The sequence below is a fragment of the Triturus cristatus genome, chromosome 6, assembly GCF_964204655.1.
Source record: "Triturus cristatus chromosome 6, aTriCri1.1, whole genome shotgun sequence".
NCBI classification, from domain to species: domain Eukaryota; kingdom Metazoa; phylum Chordata; class Amphibia; order Caudata; family Salamandridae; genus Triturus; species Triturus cristatus.
Genome location: NC_140589.1, coordinates 189,897,812 through 189,918,213, shown reverse-complemented (window position 1 = coordinate 189,918,213; position 20,402 = coordinate 189,897,812). Strand labels below are relative to the sequence as shown.

Genomic DNA, 20,402 nt, shown 5'->3' with positions numbered 1-20,402 from the left:
ATTGAAGTTATTACTATAACGACGAAACCTAGACAAGACTTAACCGATGTCCCATTGTCAGATCCAGACCTGACATTGTATGTAGATGGTTCATGCATGAGAACAAATACAGGAGAGTTAGTGGCTGCTTACGCAGTCACAACAGATACTGAAGTCATTGAAACTAATCGTATAAATACCTTGTCAGCTCAAGCCGCAGAGCTTATCGCTCTGACACAAGCCTGTATTCAAGCCACGAATAAAAAAGTCAACATATACACTGATTCACGTTATGCATTCGGAGTTGTACATGACTTCGGCGTGCTGTGGCGAGAGAGAGGTTATTTAACTTCCCACGGTGCCCACATTCAGCACGGACCCCTCATTCATGCCTTATTAGATGCAATACATCTACCCACTGCAATATCAATTATGAAATGTAAGGCTCATACGAAGGTTACTGATATCATTTCCCAAGGCAATGATCTAGCCGACAGAACAGCTAAACAGACTGCTCAAACTCAAACCCCCGACATGACAAAGACAATAGTCCCGATGCCGACACATTGTATGACAGTTAAAGATCCTACTCTTGACGTAATTGACATACAGACACATGCTACACCAGACGAAATAAAGAAATGGACTGAATTAGTAGGGATCCAAACGGACCAAGGATGGATGATGAAGGAAAAGTCTGTGTGGTTCCTTCCTGATTCGATGGTCCAAGTTATAGTTAACACTATACATAGTCCAGCACATCTCGGAGAAAAAGCTATGCTAGACAGCATTCAACACATTTGGTTCAATAAACATTTACGAGCAGCAGCCAAACAAAAGGTCCGTACCTGTATGATTTGTTGTCAGTTTAACCCAGGAAAAAGCGTTCCCGTAGAACAGGGTGGATTTCATCCTCCTAATCACCCTTTTGAAGTACTCCAGATGGATTATATCCAGATGGAACGATGTCGAGGATTCAAATATGTTCTCGTAGTTGTCTGCGCTCTGTCTCGTTGGACGGAGGCATACCCGGTTTCAGATTACACTGCCCCGACTACTGCCAAACAGCTAGTTCGAGAATTCTTCCCACGATACGGTTTACCACCTGTTGTTCACTCAGATAACGGCCAGCCGTTCTCATCCGAACTAATGAAACATGTTTCACTTCTGTTAGGATATCAGTGGAAATTCCACTGTGTCCGACACCCCGAGGCAGCAGGTCTCGTAGAAAGACATAACCAGATACTGAAAATCAGATTGTCCAAAATATGCAGAGAGAAAGGTGTCGACTGGGTAGTAGCGTTACCCGTTGCACTCTTTTACATGAGAATGGTAGCACACTCTCGAACAGGGCTATCCCCGTATGAGGTGATCTTCGGCAGACCACCAAATATGTGGGGGACGCCTATACCACGCAAAATAACTGATATTGACTGTAATATGCTGACAGATTACTTGGCTTCCTTGATGTCTGCACTACAATCTTGTCGTTCACAGGTAGCTGCAGCCTTTCCCGACAACACTGAGGTGAAACCCCATGACGTAGTTCCGGGGGACCTCGTCCTTGTGAGGAATTTCGACCGAAAGACTCAGCTGGAGCCCAGGTGGAAGTCACCCAAGTTGGTCCTGCTGACCACAAGAACAGCCGTGAAGATTGAAGGCAGAAAAGGCTGGATTCATTCAAGTCATATCAAGAAATTTCATGGACTACCAGCCGATGTGAATACCCCACCTCGTGTGACTTCACCCATTGACTCAAAACTTCCTTTTGTTGAACAGAGTAACTCTGAACACTATAAACTAAAGCTTAGGCCCAACCAGTCGAGCAATTTGATTGTTTAAGTCCTCTCCAAGGTGAAGCGGTTGAATTGTCTCTGACATGTATCCCTTGGACCTGAGTAGAGAAAACACCCGGAAAATGTTGAAACGACAGGCGTATTGTAAATCACTGCGTAGCCACTGCATAGTGACATTATTAATCTTGTTTTTCTTAAATCTTTTGATAATTACTGCAAGTATATTGTTGCACATATATTACCCTATTGCCAGAAACGTTTACAATGTTACTACTGAACATTCTTTTAGTGACTTACCTCCGCATGAATTGTCTTATAGACTTGCGCTGCGCAATAACACTTTCATTAGTATGTTACATCATTCCCATCAGACTAGTAATGCCACTAATTGTTGGGTGTGTGGCCGGCTCCCTCCCTATCAGAATTATGAAGGAGTCCTGCCTTTCTTTCCACATCCGTTTACACATAATGGCTCCTGTGGAGCATGGTTTAGTTTAATCAATTCCATAGACTCAGACACAGCAGTTTACCAAGATCATTGGGTATGGGGAAACCTGAACCTAGTTTTATTCAAAATCTGTTACCCTGACAAGGAGGGTCGCCCCAAAGGAACAGGAACTGATCTAGAAAATGAAGTATATGGATTAGGTAACTTTACACCTAATCTCATGATTCTAAATGTCGAATCCGAAGTTGAACTAGTTTTGCCCACCATGTCAGTATTCCCAGCGAAGGGTGAATTGTGTGTAAGAAAGGTTGGTTCCATACATATGGGCCATAGTAAATGCACTACTATAGTAGAATTCAGTGATCAAGGCAAATCTTCATTTAGAGCTTATCGCCACTCCTACTTTATATGTGGTCAGACTGCATATATGCGTCTACCTCTAGATTGGGATGTTACCTGCTACATTGCATTCCTTTTGCCACCTGTTTTCCTAGCTCCTCCTGATTATTACAGAAATATTCATTTAGTACACAATAGAGAGCGGAGAGATCTCCCCATTGTCGATTACACTGAGACGGCATGGGACAAGTATGTAGATTTTAATAAAGGCATCTTTCCCTATATAGGTACTGTTACTAATAGTAAGCTGATACGTAGATTAACTAGAACCCTTGAAGCAGTTGTGAATGAGACTATTTCCGCCTTAGGCAATTTAACAGAAGAGCAGTCTGCTATGCGGATTGTTGTGCTTCAAAATCGTCTTGTCCTTGACGTCATCCTAGCTGATAGGGGCGGAGCTTGTAGGGTCATCGGATCAAGCTGCTGCGTATTCATACCAGAAAATTCGCCATCTGTATATAAAGCCATCACTCGCCTTCATAAGATTGTAAACCAGATACACCAGAACCCAGGCACTTGGACTTGGTCCAGTTGGTTTTGGAGTGTGATATCAGCCTGGGGATGGAGAGTTTTATCCTTCCTAGGTATTGGCCTTCTCATACTATTCAGTTGCTGTCTATGTCTACAATGTGGACCAGCGATTTGTGGTCTGTGTGCCACATCGTGTATTCCACCACCAAGATTTCATTCGTCACGGAAGAAGAAAGAAGAACAAATGATGTTATATGAACAGATCAATGGATTGATGAAGATTGATATCTCTTAACGGGCAAGTAGGGGACAAGGAGGGAATGTGGAAATATGGATTTTTCTGATCAGTTATGTCCCCTATCTTGGACCCCAACGGTTCTATGTGCATGTCACAAGTACATGTATGTTCCCTCCAGTTCCAGTTATGAAGACGCAAATACATGTGCGTCCACCGTCAACATGTCCTCTGTCAGATCCGCCATGAATAGGCCGGATATTCCATTCCTAAGTATGAAAGGCCACCGGCTTTGTATGGTTCACTTATGCCATTTTACAGTCCAGGCAAGTAGGCCCTGATTCTGTCATCAAACTCCTCTTGCCTTCTGCCTCTGAAAACTCGAGTCTGAGCCTGCATCTGTGACCATGAACTTTGTCTCATTCTCTGCGCGGCTCACGAAGCCTGACATCAGCCTATTCTCTGCCAAGAACTGTATTTCACCTTCGAATTATCTGCTTCACTCCTTAGCCGATGCATTCCTGTCTAGCAATTTAAGTAAACATTCTTCCAGCTACCGAGCAAAGGCTCGGCTTCTCTGTCCTCATGCAAGTAATTCATAGCCCCGTTACCATGGAATATTCCTACCCCCTCGCATTCAGTGTAGACACTTAGACGCTTGTACACGCACGCACAGTCAGTATAGAATAGATTCTGTCCGAGAGTCCTTCTTTTGTGGATAACATAGTTCTTTAAACATAGGATGTTAGATATGATTTGGGATTAGGTTGACTTGACCCCCCAGACTTTTTGTCTCCACATGTAGAGCTAAATGTCAAGTCCCCTTCACCCCCTAGTTGCACGTCAATTACACGTCATGCTGCTGCGCGCGCATCTATGCCAAGTATTATCTTATAGATCCACCTATATGTGACATCATAACCAATTATGTTCCTTTTTACTCCTTATTACACCCATTTTCGGTTACGCATATGAATCGTCATTTACCTTATCAATTGTTACGCCTACTGCATTCGCTTCATTGTAATGTATGTTCTATAAAAATCATTTCTTGTCAATAAAGTATGTACTTCACTTCCTGAACCCCCGTGGTGATGGAACTTGGAGCAACCGATTATAATCGATCATTGGAATAAAGCCCATTCCGAACCTCTAATACCACGGATTCTGCCTCTTATTTTACTGAGCTATTTTATTATGTTTCTGTATCAAATTAAGTCCCGGTAATGAATTTTATTTACCACACTCCCCTCCACTTCTGATTCCCTTCCAACTCGTTCTCTCCTTACCCTCCACCTCGGTCTCTCCTTACCCTCCACCTCGGTCTCTCCTCACCCTCCACCTTGGTCTCTCCTCACCCTCCACCTCGGTCTCTCCTCACTCTCCACCTCGGTCTCTCCTCACCCTCCACCTCCGTCTCTCCTCACCCTCCACCTCTGTCTCTCCTCACCCTCCACCTCGGTCTCTCCTCACCCTCCACCTCCGTCTCTCCTCACCCTCCACCTCCGTCTCTCCTCACCCTCCAACTCTGTTTCTCCTCACCCTCCACCTCACCCTCCACGTGTCTCTCCTCACCCTCCACCTCACCCTCCTCACCCTCCATGTGTCTCTCCTCACCCTCCACGTGTCTCTCCTCACCCTCCACGTGTCTCCTCACCCTCAACATGTCTCTCCTCACCCTCCACGTGCCTCTCCTCACCCTCCACATGTGTCTCTCCTCACCCTCCACACGTGTCTCTCCTCACCCTCCACGTGTCTCTCCTCACACTCCACACGTCTATCCTCACCCTCCACACGTGTCTCTCCTCACCCTCCAGACGTGTCTCTCCGCACCCTCCACATGTGTCTCTCCTCACCCTCCACACGTGTCTCTGCTCACCCTCCACACGTGTCTCTGCTCACCCTCCACATGTGTCTCTGCTCACCCTTCACGTGTCTCTCCTCACCCTCCACACATCTCTCCTCACCCTCCACACGTCTCTCCTCACCCTCCATACGTCTCTCCTCACCCTCCACACGTCTCTCTCCTCACCCTCCACCTCACCCTCCACACGTGTCTCTCCTCACCCTCCGTGTCTCTCCTCACCCTCCGTGTCTCTCCTCACCCTCCATGTGTCTCTCCTCACCCTCCACGTGTCTCTCCTCACCCTCCACGTGTCTCTCCTCACCCTCCATGTCTCTCCTCACCCTCCACACGTCTCTCATCACCCTCCACATGTCTCTCACCCTCCACACGTCTCTCCTCACCCTCCACACATGTCTCTCTTCACCCTCCACACGTGTCTCTCCTCACCCTCCACACGTGTCTCTCCTCACCCTCCACACGTGTCTCTCCTCACCCTCCACACGTGTCTCTCCTCACCCTCCACACGTGTCTCTCCTCACCCTTCACACGTGTCTCTCCACACCCTCCACACGTGTCTCCTCACCCTCCGCCTCACCCTCCACATGTGTCTCCTCCTCACCCTCCACATGTGTCTCCTCCTCACCCTCCACAGGTGTCTCCTCCTCACCCTCCACAGGTGTCTCCTCCTCACACTCCACATGTGTCTCTCCTCACCCTCCACACCTGTCTCTCCTCACCCTCCACACGTGTCTCTCCTCACCCTCCACTTGTCTCTCCTCACCCTCCACGTGTCTCTGCTGCACGCCTCACACTGCTGCACGCCTCACACTGCTGCACGCCACACACTGCCTCACACTGCTGCACGCCACACACTGCCACACACTGCTGCATGCCGCACACTGCTGCACGCCGCACACTGCTGCACGCCACATACTGCTACATGAAACATTGCTGCACGCCACACACTGCTGCACAGCACACACTGATGCAACCGGCACACTGCTGCACGCCACACACTGCTGCACACTGCTGCATTACTCACTGCTGCATGCTGCACGATACTGCTGCACGCAGCACACTGCTGCACGCCGCACACTGCTGCACGCCGCTGCACACCACAGTGCTGCATGCCTCACACTGCTACACAAAACACTGCTGCACGCCACACACTGCTGCACACAGCACACTGCTGCATGCTGCACACTGCTGCACGCCGCTGCACGTCACAGTGCTGCATGCCTCACACTGCTACACGAAACACTGCTGCACGCCGCACACTGCTGCATGCCGCACACTGCTGCACGCCGCACACTGCTGCATGCCGCACACTGCTGCACACCTCACACTGCTGCACGCCTCACACTGCTGCACGCCGCACACTGCTGCACTCCACACACTGCTTTTATGCGAGTTTATGCTACTGACATTGTAAATGACAATGCCTTTTATTTGTTTTAAAACCAAAACATAAATAAAAGGCATTGTAATTTTACAATGCCAATAGCTCAAACTCTTATAAATGCGAGACCTATTGCATTGCAAATGCTTGTTATATTTACCTTTGTGAAGGAGAAACACATTTTCTTTTTGTTTGGCAAATATAGTGATTTATTCCATTCTTTTTAACTTGTCATATAAAACTACAATTGCACCTATTTATAAAATACACTAATTAAAAGAACGAGTTGTGGCTGTCTTTTTAAATATAATGAGATTATGATGTAGAAACCAAAGCAAATCAGTGTTATTTGTAACAGAAAAAAGCAGGTGATAATGACTCAAGGTCTCATAATGATATCCCAGTTCTCACCACCAAATTTGAGAGGCCCACTTTGAATATTCCTATTGTAGTCTTCTGAGAACAAGACCATTGCAACCTGCACACAGGTGCATTGAATTCTTGCCCCCCCCACCGTTCAACAGGAAGCTCAGGTTCACCAAGAGTGCGCTAAGCTCCACGGTCAGTTCTTCTCACGCTAAAAAGCTATATTTCACAGACCGTAAATCTCTTGCAGGATGTGTCAGAAGTTCACTTGGAAAACCTGCATTCATCAGATGCGATAGAGCTCTCTAGCGCGGATAACATCTGTTCTGCATCGCCAGCCCCCTATCTCCTGACATCAGGAGCGAGACATTTCCCTTCACTCTCATACAGACAGAGTAACAATGCCGATTCTTGACATTCACACACATGCGCAGAACGTACTTTAACCCCTTGCATGCTTCTGACGGAACCACTCCGTCACGAGCCACGGGCGCCGTGTGCTCATGACGGAGTGGTTCCGTCATGCTGCGGCCGTTGGCGGCCGCTCCGCCCACGCGGCGCTGTTTCCCCACCTGTGCGGGCGATCAGCGCAAGTGGGTGGAGTCATGAGGGAACCACGCCGTCATGAGCACAGCTCGCCCGTGACTCATGACGGCGTGGTTCCGTCATGAGCATGGCGGCGCCGCAAACCGGCCAAACCGCCCCAGCGCTGCGGCGGAATTTGCGCCGCAGCGAAGGGGTTAAACACCCGGCATTGACATGTCGCGCAGTGACGCCTAGTTTAGAGCAGCGGCACAATGTCACCTGTCACCCCCTGTAGGTCAGCTTAAAACTCAGTCAGAAATGTGTCAAAACATATTTCTTTAACTTTTACTGACCGAAAATTGAGTGTTCTTTGGTTTTGGAGTAAGGCTGCTTGCTGATACACATCCATGAGCGTTGCCATGACGACTGGAGGAGCTGGAGATGTAGGTGAAGACAGGGAAGAGTTGACCGATACCCCACTACCATACAAGAAACCCTCGGGTACTGTGGGTTCTGCTCCTGTGGTGAGTGGGTAGCACAAGTCAATTGGTAGGGTTCCCCAACTGCACCTGCTGCTAAAATGAATGTGGCTTCAGTGCTTACTTTGTAAAAAAAAAGTGCCAGCACCCTTGTCAGAAAGTCACTGAAGCTCGCACCACACATTGTCCCAGTCAGCACTGCCAATGACAGTAGCGACACAACTGCTAACCATCACACTTCTACAAGTGTGACAGTTCAGACGATTCTAGGCCCTCAAAGCTATAAAAATGGCGTGGGTGGTAGGTATTTGTCATTTCTAATGTATATTGTATTGATAAACAACTGTTGTCGTGCTTATCTCTAAATTAGACAAATAGTGCCACCATGTGGCAGACTCTCATAAGTGTCAGTGTTGAAATTTAAGTGCAGGTGCCGAGCACTGGAAGTCACTGGCTCAAATTAACCACTGTATGCTCTGTAAAAACTCTGCCATTAGGTTTGTAATGTGTGATATTGGTATCACAGTTTTTAACTACTGTCACCGCATCAGTTTTCCCTACCCCTCCATCCACCATGTCCTGCTCCATGAAGTCCATGTGAGTGACGTCTTTATTTATCAAATGACGCAGGGAATTACGCAATCCTTGTCCTTAACTGTAAATGTACGAGTGAAGGTTTGCGCAGTGCTACTTTTTGTTCAGGGCAGTAAAACGTTTAGGCAATGAAGTCTCGCCTTCCAAGTCGCTTCAGAAGCGATCACTACACAAAAGAAGCACTGGAAAATCAAATAGCCCTGGCGTTGGCTGCAGCCTATTGATGCTGACAATACTTTTTAATGAAAACATTATTGCAAAAATATTTTTTAAATTGGCTGCTCATACACGCACGTGTGTGCATGCACAGGAGGTGCACACTTGGACAACTTTAGTGAATTGCATTTAGTCATGCGAAAATATCTGTACAAATATTTTCAAATGAGAGCTCTGATAACACAACTGCAAACTGGTTTTTTTTCCGCATGGAATCATTTTTGCCATTAGAGAAGTGGTTGAAGGAGGCTGACCCACTTCCACATAGTGTATATTGTAAAGCCCCTATAACTACAGTACACATATAATTTTAGTAAAATTAAAAGGTCTTGGCAAACGCCAGACCTAAACAATCTTACTCGGAAGCCACCTATGCTGTCCATCTCTCTGACATGGTAGACCAGCTCTCAACCTTGCAGTTCCATCCTTGGTGGTTTTATCTCCAGCATGGACAGGCATCTCCTGACTATACTTGCTCTATTCCCAGCTTACTTCCGGCAGTGTCCAGGAGGAGGGTCCAGCCTGAATCTGTCATGCATAATGTTTTCGCTCATATGATTGATATCCCACCCAGGTACATCATGATCTAGTTCATTTCGTTTATAACTGTAGTTTACATTGGGTCACCTATGCTACCACTTTCCAAACATAAATTCAATTACTTTGATGTCTGAAAATAACTGCACAATATGTACTATTATATATTTATAATTGTATGCATTTTATGCACACACTCAAGAACTGGGGTGCTTTATAGAATACTAAATCGAAACATAGCATTAATAAAAAGCGACAGAAGAAAATAAATAAGAAACTAACTATGGAAAAAAATGCAATACAAAGGAAAATAAGAAAACAGGTTTTTCAATTCTTAATAAGCAATTAGGTAGTCATAAAAGAGCTCAATTGATCATAGGAAGAGCTTTTCCAAAAAGAAAAAAAAATACATCGTTTTTATCCAATGGTGGAGAGACAAATCTCAGAAGGCATGTATTTTCATTGCTGTAGATCAGTCACAAAAACACATAGGTCCCGATGTACTAAAAAACTGGTTACAAAAAAGGGGTCATAGATTGCACACCAAATTTTCCGACCAGTCTTTAATTATGCGATATGGCCTGTGTGCTGGTTGCTTTGCAAAATCTCCAGATATAGTCGGTCTCAGAAACACTTACCTAATGAATATTAATTAGGCAGGTAGCTGGGCGCGACCCCTATTGATTGGTTGCAAACACAGGGAGGGTGGCCTACAGGAAAAAGCAGACTATCATCCCTGCGTTTGGATTACCAGATTGGATGTTTTTAAGGAGCTTTTGTTCATTATAGGAGCTGGTAATGCTTTAAAAAAAATTCCAGTGAAACAAAACAATTCACAAATGGGGAGTGGACCGACGTTTTGCAATCGCAATTTAAATGCGATATACTTTTATTAGAGAAAGAAAAATATTTAAAAAAAAACAAAATGAAAAAAATGAAATAAAATAAAAAAATGAGTTTACAAAATAAACCAAACTCATAACATTGTCCCCATTGGCTATGACATTAGTACTCCAATTTAAGATACTGGAAGAGTAAGGGCAGCCTCTTTTGACGCTTCAGTCACTAGATCACTTTCACTAGCCCAATGACCCAGTAGCCTGTCTACGAATCTCAAATTGCCTCAGTCTTAGGGAGTGCTGTGTAGCTGGCGCAACACATGCTGCGGTGTATTTGGCAATTTCCTATAGTGGATAGTGAAATAGTTTCAAGGACCACAGTGCCCATTTATTATTTAAATACCGTAGCTAAATGACATTTTAGCATTAAATATATAATCCTGCTCTGCACGAATGGGCATAAAAGTAATGTTATGTTAAAAGATTTGTAAAGCGCATGGCTGTCCTGGCAAAAGGATGTCCCAGCGCTAGTTGCGGAAAGGAGAGTGTGGATGCATGAAAGGGATGCGAGAATAAAAAGTTGGTGGGCCCATTTGGTTTTCCACAGCTTCGACCTTTTAACTCTGCTGGAAGAGAGTGGCCATGTTATATCCTCCAGGGACCCTCCCACATGCAAGTAAGAGGGTGAACCTTTAGTAATCCCTGTAAAGACAAACTGGGATTCAACCAGCGAAAAGATGGTTTATTTGATAGGATGTCTGACCTGTCACCAGCAGCTATGTAATGCTAATTCATGAAAGGAAACTGCTCATGACAGCTACCCTCATGCAAATGACGCCTACTCAACAGGTGTTGAGTAGCGCTGAAGAGAGGCACAGGCCGACAGCAGAAATGTATTGGGAAGTCTACACAAGCTGATCCTAACCTGGGGCCTGCATAGACTTGGCAGTCTGCGATACCTACTTAGGGATACTGCGACTGTTTAGAAAACTGAATAATATTAGTGGATGACTTAAGTATATATAAATAAAAAAAACACATTTGGGAATTGTAAAAAGACCTGTGAATACGTAGGAATTTGAAATTGGAGTCTACAATTCAACTTGGTATCCTTATCTTTATTTGTGGGAGCAGTGCAAGTACAGCAAACAGAATCTAGCATGGACGGTTTCTAGCCTCAATTGAGGCGCTGGTATCTGCCTACAAATATAGAGCATTCATTAGGAGCAAAATGGCAAAATGATATTCTAGATTCTACAATTTCACTTCATCTTTTAGAAATAAAACTCAATTTGGAAAGTCCATTTTTTTGGTTGTGAATTAAGTCACATAATTCACAATTTGTGTATGTATTTGATATATGCTTTTTTCTACATTTTTGTGTATTGTTTTGTGGTTTAAATTGTAAAAATTGCTAATGCAGGCCCCCCATCCTGCAATAGTGATTAACCGAGAGTCCACATCAGTTAAAAGGTTAAGAACCATTGGTCTAGACTACCAAATGCTAGCTACAGATATCAGACAACCCATTTTGTGCAGTGAATTCCTTCACATGACATAATTTGCCTATCAATAAAAAAAGCTTACTTTACTAGATATGCTGGAGCAAACATTATTAATGCATTGCATTGAAATGATTCCTTAAATCTTACAAATATAAATTAGGTGACACTTTCGAACTTGCAAACATAATTTCAGAACCGATATATTTACCATTTTAAAAATGTTTTCCACAGGTATCGTCGCTCGTCTTCCATTCGAGCTTACTACATGAACTTCTGATCTTTCAATGATTTTATTGTGTGAAATTGATGAACGTGAGGCCACATCATTCTGTCAAAATAAAGATATGCTTATAGCTTTTTTGTATAGTTACAAAACATTGATGCCTATCTGCTTTAACACACCAATATTAACATTAATAATAACTTTCTTTTTTTCATAGTGCTTCATGGGACATTTTCGGAGCTTTTTCTAAGGCCCTTGACAAAACAGATGCCATCATCACCCAATGTATTGGTGGAATTTATCCACCTCCAAGCGAGTAAAGACTATGGTGACCTTCCCGGGGTTTGACCTCTATAGATTACCACATATGTCAGAGAAAGGCATTCCACTCCTTGCTTGCCTAAGCTATTCTAAGACTTCAAAATTACACTTCCAGAGGACAGGGTCGCTGATCCCCTCCACCCCCCCCCCCCCCAAGTTTTATTTTAATGTATTGGGTTAATTCTTTGCAGAGGGGCAAGGAAGACCATAGTTGAGCTTCTGGTTTACTAATTCTGAGTGACACACAGTAAAAGGTACATTTTTATTCCACTCTCAAATCTGTTACTATAGTAAAGGCTGCTAAAGGTCTGGGTGAAAGTGTCATAAAGTGTTGTAGAACTTTGTACCAAAAGCAGCCCTGGTAAAAACGCTCAAAGCAGCCCCTCTCTTCGTCTCCTCACACAATCTCACTCTTCCATCCACTCATTCTCTCTCTTTCGTTTTCTTTCTCTCTGATCGCTTTCTCTACCTTCTCCCTCCCCCTCTTTCTCTCTCTCTGTTGTAGCCTCCTCGTGCCGGCTACAGTTCACTTCCTGGAACTTGGTGGAAAGTGACAAAGGCCCCAGGAGTGGGCCTGCACTTTCAAAACCGACCACCAGGGGCTCCAGCTCCTCGTGGAAATGCCAGGTGAAATAAAAGGCCTGTCTGAGTGCGGTTGTGAAAGAGCGCTCTATCCGTCTTTCACTCTCATGAGTGAGTTTGTTTTTCGAATGTACACACGTCAAAAATGATCAATTTGCCATTTATTCATTTTGCGTACAAGTAATATATCTAAGCAAGTTCTTTGTATGAGATCTATGAAATAAATATATAGTGACATGCAAGAGGGATCTGAGAGATTCCTTGAGCTTGCTGCCTCTGAAATGGGAGAGTCATTCACCAAGGTCCTTGCAGTAATTGTGATCCTGAGTACCAGCTGTGAGGGCGTGAGCCAGGACAGGTCTGGAAAAATACATACTTAACCCCTTCAGTGCCCCGCCCTTTCCCCCTCCTGTGCCGGGCCTTTCATTAGCGGGCGGGTTCCATGACGAGACTATCTCGTCATGGGCATAGAAGAGGTTAAATCATCACACACCCATTATATAACCAGGGAAGGAATGGGTGTAAATCAGTGGAATGGAGAAGCAATGCTTACAGCCCAAACCTTGATGCAATGATTGGATGGAATCTACTAACAAGCATTGATAAATGCATAGGTTTTGGCTATCTGCCTATTTCAAATAAATATTGCAGGATGTATCGATGCTTTTGTATACATTCAGAAACAGAGATGTGTAATGGAATAGTCTGAATTGTCGCACTTGAAGGAGTGTGATGGTTAGTAGTTGTGTTGTTACTATCATTGGCAGCATAGCATCATTGCACCTGTGTCCCATGCAGGATTGTTTTTGTGCAGGAAGAGACACCTCCCTACACAAAAAGGCAGTTTTCAGCTCACATAGAAAGAGGAAGAAACAAGGAGAAATAGAGATATTTCTCCTCGTTATGCCTCCCCTGGGAAGGCTTAACTTTTTGGCTCATTCCCAGGTTTACCAGTTCTGGTAAATCTGTGAATGCATACAAAACCATGAGAGTTGCGTGAGAACACCCATGCAATACCCATTGAAAGCCTGCCCCGGGCAGAGTACAACAACGCAACGATTTGCGCTGCGCCGCGTTACTCCACATTTATGAAGCCATGCAGGGCCATGCAAGACGGCCTTGCGTGGCCTCATAAATCTTACCTAAGGTTTGTGTTGTGCATATACCACGTTGTGTGTTGCAAACCTTTGCGTAAATATGCTCCTAGCCATATTGGAGTTATACGAATTTAATCATGTTGAAAGGAGAAGCACAGACTCTTTACCACTGCATAGTGGGGGTAAATTGCCCAGAGTTCAACAGTCAGAAAAATCAACTAAGGCAAAAATCTGCGGGCACTCCATGCAAATGAAGTAGCTTGCTACAGTTACTGTCTACGGCTACATGTAAGGAGCATGCAAAGTTGTTACCTGAGTATCCCCTAGCCCTAGCCTATGTTATTGCACCAATCTACTTAACCAAATTCAGATGTGCAATGCCCATTGTCTGAATGGGCTACAGCCTCCCCTGTACTGTGTCTTAGCTGGGGCTCCTGAAGCTTTAGGAATACCCATAATTCTTTGGGTGATGCCTGCTGCACTGTGCCAGAGAGGGGGCCTCAATGACAGCCTCTTAGAAAGTATTTTGTAGTTCATCCAAAAGTTGAAGTGCATCAAACATATATGGGAACTGAGATCATGAGTGCGATAAGGGAAAAGTAATTGGCTATAGGGGTGAAACCAGATTTGTCAGTGAAAAGAACAAAATATTCTGCAACTATGTTGTTGTCCTTTGATCTTCAGGTAAACACATATACACACCTTAAATGAAAAATAAATGCATGTTAAAGTAATCGAAGGGAACTACATGTTTTTATGTTATGACAGTTTGTATGTTTGAATTATCACTGCAGATGTCTGTGGTTGTAGCCAGTAAATCACAGAACTGTATATTGGTTGGTGCGTAGGCATATAGTGACCTGTATTTATAGAGGTATATGGTCCCAGCCTGCGAATATGCAAGCCATTAGTTTAGAATTGTATTACACACTGTTTAAGATAGGCTGCAGCAAAACGTGCATAGAGACTAAGGGCCTTATTTATAGTTCAGTGGATGTTATACTGTGTCAAAAACATGCTGGATAACCTGTTCACCCTATACAAGTACCACATGCTATAATGAACCTGCAATATGGCCGACCAACATCTGCCAAATTTGTGACTGAGTGTTATGTCTGCCAAGCTCTAAATAAGGTTTTTAGAAAACAACGGTTACTAAATGGCCAACGTGGTCCAAGGTAGACGCAAGAACTGCGCGCGAATTAGAACAGTATGTCTCAATCAGAATGGACATTTAGTGCCAAAAGGAGACGCAAGGAATTTTGTTACCAGGGACACATTCCAGTCAAATAATACATGCTATTTATTTCCAACAATATGCAAAAATAGTTCAGGTGCGCACATAAAAAGTGACAGCAAGCGTGATGTGGTGAGTGAGGGTTACTTTAAAATATATACATTGCATTGACAACACAAAAGGAGACTACTAATTAACAAGTTATAAACAATGCACGGAGTTTTTGTTGTAGGGGGTCGATGCCGTTTAGATCTCAATGACTTTAGATCATCTTCAGGACAGAGCGTATGTGAGCAAGAGAAATTAGGAAAACTGGGCGAGACCAGTGTTATCAGAAAAATCATTAAAGGTAGACATAATGAAGGCGTCGGGCGGTAAGGAGATATTACTCTATAACAGGTGGACGCTTAGGTGGGCGTCTGAAAAAGGGTGAAGCACTGGCCCAGGTGAATGGAAAATATTCTGGGGGTGTGTTCGGAGAAGTGCTTAATTGCTAATTAATCCTGCATGGGAGCTCTCAATACGGCTCCAAACAGTTGTATTAGTGGATATATTATCTGGTTGGCCGATCAATTAGGTGCAAAAACATGACGGTATTAATTCCATCAGAGGAGAATTAGTCAACTCCTTTCAGTAGCATTACTTGGTGCAAGGCAGCATGAGTCAGTCTGTGCTCGCTGGACAGGCTGCAGCTCCGTCTTGGAATCCTGGTGCGCTGGATAAACAGCTCTAAAAAAGGCCCTAAGTGTTTAAGATAAAACAAGTGCGTTATAATTAGGGCTCCCGGTTTTATGGTATTTATATTTTTGTCATTTCCAACTGTATTTATCCATATTTATTTTTTGCTCATTTTACCGGTATTTATCCATATTTATTTTAGGTTTTGTGAAAAAATGACGCTGAAATGTGTATATTTCTGCATTTATTTAACCAGTTAATGTGCACTCATGCCTGAACGCCTGACAGGTTTCAATGATATATACACACTCAGATGGTAAAATATGCACTTGCAAAAGTATGTGTCAAATCCCATTTAAAGGGAATATCACCTGGGAAATATCAGCCTGCAGTTCCTGATTCCATGGGGACTAACTCATAATTGCATGGTACTGGTTGCTTGTTATGGCAGGTACTAGTAATTACTAAGGCAGAGTTTGCACTCAGTCCGTACCATGCAATCTGTAACGGGGCCAGGGATACATCAACAGGTGCTGGAAGTCCGGGTTATCAAATCCCATCGCATCTTCAAATGCACAGCAGGGGCACTTTACGAAAATGTAACCTCAACAAAAGACAGCGAATGCAAGAGTCCATCAGAATGTACTAGAGAGAGGTTACTGAATGGTCATTCATTTAGCACTTTACCAACCCTTGAAAGAGCGTGGCAGAAACTTTGCTTTGTTTTATTTTGTTAATCCTATGAAACTTATTGCTAAGATCAGGCACTATTTAAACAGAATTAAACAATGAAACGCCAGGGCAGTATCACATGATGGGCCAAGGTAAACACTTGCGAACATCATATTTCGAGGGGCAGATTTGCAAGCCCCTTGGCCTTCTTGTGCCGTTATTGCATCACTTTTTTTAAGCAACGGGGACGCAAACAATGCGACCTATTTACAACATGACACATCTAGGAAGATGTGTCCCGTTGTAAAGCCGTGCTTCACATTATACCTGCGTCAGGTATAATGTATGCATGGTGGGCGTTCCCACACAGGAAGGCATCGTAAAAATGACGCAGTGAAATCTACAAGATTTCACCGTGCCACTTTTAGGATGCCACTGCGTCAAAACATTACGCCTGCTTGAAGCAGGTGTAAGAAGTGACTCAGTACAGTAAGTATAGGCCTCAAAATACATAGCTGGAGTTGCGTTGTGCTTGCGACACAACTCCGTCAATGCGAGACTTTTGGGCCAACAGATGCGTAAGAATTTCTGATTAATCTGTTAATCTCTCTGTCATGGTCCGCGGTATTGTAAATAGAGCACGCCCATTGTGGCGCAAGGACATTTGACGCTGGCGCAAGGAAACTGACGCATCTATGCAGATGCGTCAGTTCCATGTAAATCTGCCCCCTAATCTTTAGTAAATAGTGCAATTACTATTGTTGTACTTTTGCTGACAGATTTGGTGGCAGGTGTATTAAAACTTTGCAGCGCTGCAAAGCCACAAAAAGTGACGCAAATCGGAGCAAAGGCTTGATAAACTGTTTATTTTCCATCGCAAAACGCCTTCTGTGCTGGGAAGTTGTCAAAAAGTAAAAACAATACAGCTTCATGCGGCTTTGTCCCACTTTGCATCAATGTGGTATTCTTTCGATGTGCGTAAGCATTTTCATGCAACCATGTATGGGTTTTGACACCATTCTCATACCTTTTCCAACAGTGCATGTGTAGCATTGCGCAGAATGCATCATATGTGGAAAAGTTTTAAAGTTAGTCTAAGCACAGGATTTTGTGCTGGAATGCCCTTGAAGTACAAAACATACACTAGACATAACAGACACACCCTGGCACTATGATGCACATGGCGCAAGACAGGGTTAAAGAGTTCCAGGGCATTGAGAGAGAAAAACAGCTTTATATCTTTGTAGCTATGGCGCGGCCCTATTATATTCCTACCACGCATGCAACACAGCGCAGAAAACTTGATTTCTGTGCTACTTTGCCAGACAAATTTGTTAATCTGCCCTTTTCTTGCTTCTCTCTCTCTGCCTTTTGCTACAGAAAAAGTCAATATCTGCATAGCTATTGACACATTAATTCTGTTTCATTAAACATAAATAATCAGTATTTCTTTGTTTTCAATGTATGTATTACTCTGCTTAGGAACATCATGTTAATACAAATGTAACTGAAGCCCTGACAAACCTTACATCAGCAGTCAACGTCTCCATTATTTTAGCATGCCTGCTAAAGTTGAGGAATAACTGGTGGTGACGTAACCATCAGTTATTTCTGCAAGTAAATGCTACTGAGCAGAACAAATATCAAGTAACCTGGTGAAGATAATGGAGCCTTACTCAAAAGCATTAATGAATATGATGTAGCAAAATAGCAGTATTATTTTACATACTTCCGCATACCTTCGTGAATCTGCACTAAAACTGTTTTCTACTTTTACTAACTTTATATAAATAATCCATAAATATTCCCATTCTAGTTGTTTTGGTTCATTTCTCCCTGGCATGTAGGAGTACATTAAAGAGTGATACAGGTGTCCTACTTTACACACTCAAAATGACTTTGTGAATAGGCCCCTTTGCATTCTCTGCAGGAAATCCACCCACTTCTGAGTATACTGTTATACTTGCTGTTATATGTCTTTTACACGCAATTCACACGGAAATTATATGTGCACTCTAAAACAAACACACAGGCGCTCAGTCCCTCTCTCTGTTTGTCTCTGCTTTGGCCCAACAAAGCAACCTTTGTTTTTAATACATTTACAAATGGCTCAACCTTTCGACATTTATTCATCATTTTGATTCCATTATTTGTAAATTGCGTTATTGAGTCTTGATCCAGAATACAGGAAAGCATAATGGTGCAGAATAAGTACAGAATTCTAGGTCTTAAAACATCAAATTAGTGCATCTTACCAGTCTTCGACTTTTGATTCTGGGTTTTAGCACTTGGCTATCATTGTGTTTTGTGGTGGAAGCTGCTGCTCTCTCTGTGGCAGCACTCTCTGACGTTGATGATCCCGGGATGGCATTTGACTATGAAAAATAGTTGTTCAATAGGACTGTTACCATGTGTTCAATAAGAAATATATAAACTGCTTTGTCTTTCAAAAACAGTAGGGCCCAAAATTAACCATCATTAACAGATATCTTAAAGAACAATTAGTCCCAAGTGTTAGTGAATGTTTGTTTAACTTTCTTGACTCCATAACAAAGAAAAGACCATTTGCGATAACTCTGTGTATCCCTAGCCTGTAATAAATTATGCTCATGTTGTAATGCCTACAGTCTAGGCAAGGACGCAATCTAACTATATATAAATCTTAGTAACTATATGCAAAATGCTAGTTCAAACGCTCTCTATTAAGATAAATAAAAAGGGGTGAAGGGGTGGATGTAGGATAAGAGCTTTCCAGTTGTACTCTCTGTGTCATTTTTAGGCCTGGGTGGTAAACTTTGCTCTGTTTGCAGAGTTTTCCACCCTTGGCAGAGCACGCAAAGTTCCAAAAAACTCTGCTCAATGTACCTTAGCAAAGTCTTTTCCTCGCTCGCCAATGTTAAGTTGTGTTTTTTGTTCACTTCATGGAGTTCTCGGCAAACTCTACCCAGGCCTAGCCATTTGTAGTCTAGTTCATGTACCCCGATGGTCTGTAGAACTCTCTGGAACCTATCCGGTGTGGTTCCCCATGTATGATAAAACTGATAAATGAATAAATGAGGACAAGAGAACTGCAATGAATATTGAGCCTGGAAAGACTACATTTAAAGATAAGCTATGCAAAGAGACGTTTTAAGACTTTGCAAAGTGGACTGTGGCCCAGGTCCCCAACCTTTCAGGGGGGCCCCTGAGAGAGAACCAGCTCTGTTCTGCAGAGTCTTGCCCCGATGATCTTGAATAATTCTGAAACAGATTGATTTAAATACTGTTTTCTTTTAGTTAATCTTTAATGTGAGCTACGTGTGAGAGTCTATGTTAATCATTTTGCAGAGAAATGTGTTTAGGTTTCATGCAACATCTGTAAAAAAATGTTTCTTTTAGATCAAAACAGGACCTCACATGTGAGAAATGGGAGGGTGTCACAGAGTTTATTTGCAGTAATGTTAGTGAGCTGCTGCTGTGTTATATAATTGAAAACACACCTCTGAGGTAATTCAGTTTTAACTCCATTCTGTATTCTGTCGCCATTTTGTTGCCCTCACTCAGGCAGCACAATGAACAAAGTTTTTCTGCTGATCTTACTACGACGTGTCAAAATAACCTCCTGCCTCTGTTTACGAAACTAATGTCAGGGACTGGTTGAGTCCACTAATCCTCGTCTGGTTTGACTAAACCCTGTCTCGACAGTCTGTTGGTTCGCACCATTCTTACTGACTTTATCTTATCTTCTGGCCTTCGCTATTCTCTACTTGTATTGTCTCATTTCACAACTGTCCTCCAAAGCATACAAATGTGTCCTGCCACCTGCAAGTTGAGTTGTAGACACTACCACTGATTAACTTGTGGGGAGGGGTGACAAAAACAGTTGGAAGAGAGGTTTATTTGGGTTACTTGATATCTTGTTTTCAAACTTTTCTCATTGGTTATATCTTGTTTTCAAACTCTTCTCATTGGCTAACCA

General features: G+C 43.3%; 1 protein-coding gene across 1 annotated transcript in view; it reads right to left on the bottom strand.

The window, feature by feature from the left end:
• LOC146816613 (cysteine-rich venom protein TEL1-like) overlaps window positions 1-20,402 on the bottom strand; it is a 216,788-nt gene that overhangs the window by 169,547 nt on the left and 26,839 nt on the right. The window contains exons 3-4 of the mRNA XM_085610488.1: window positions 18,700-18,819; window positions 11,843-11,962 (exon numbers count right to left, since the gene is read on the bottom strand). Of these exons, the coding sequence (XP_085466614.1) occupies window positions 11,843-11,962; window positions 18,700-18,819 (240 nt within the window). The remainder of the gene's footprint in view (window positions 1-11,842; window positions 11,963-18,699; window positions 18,820-20,402) is intronic.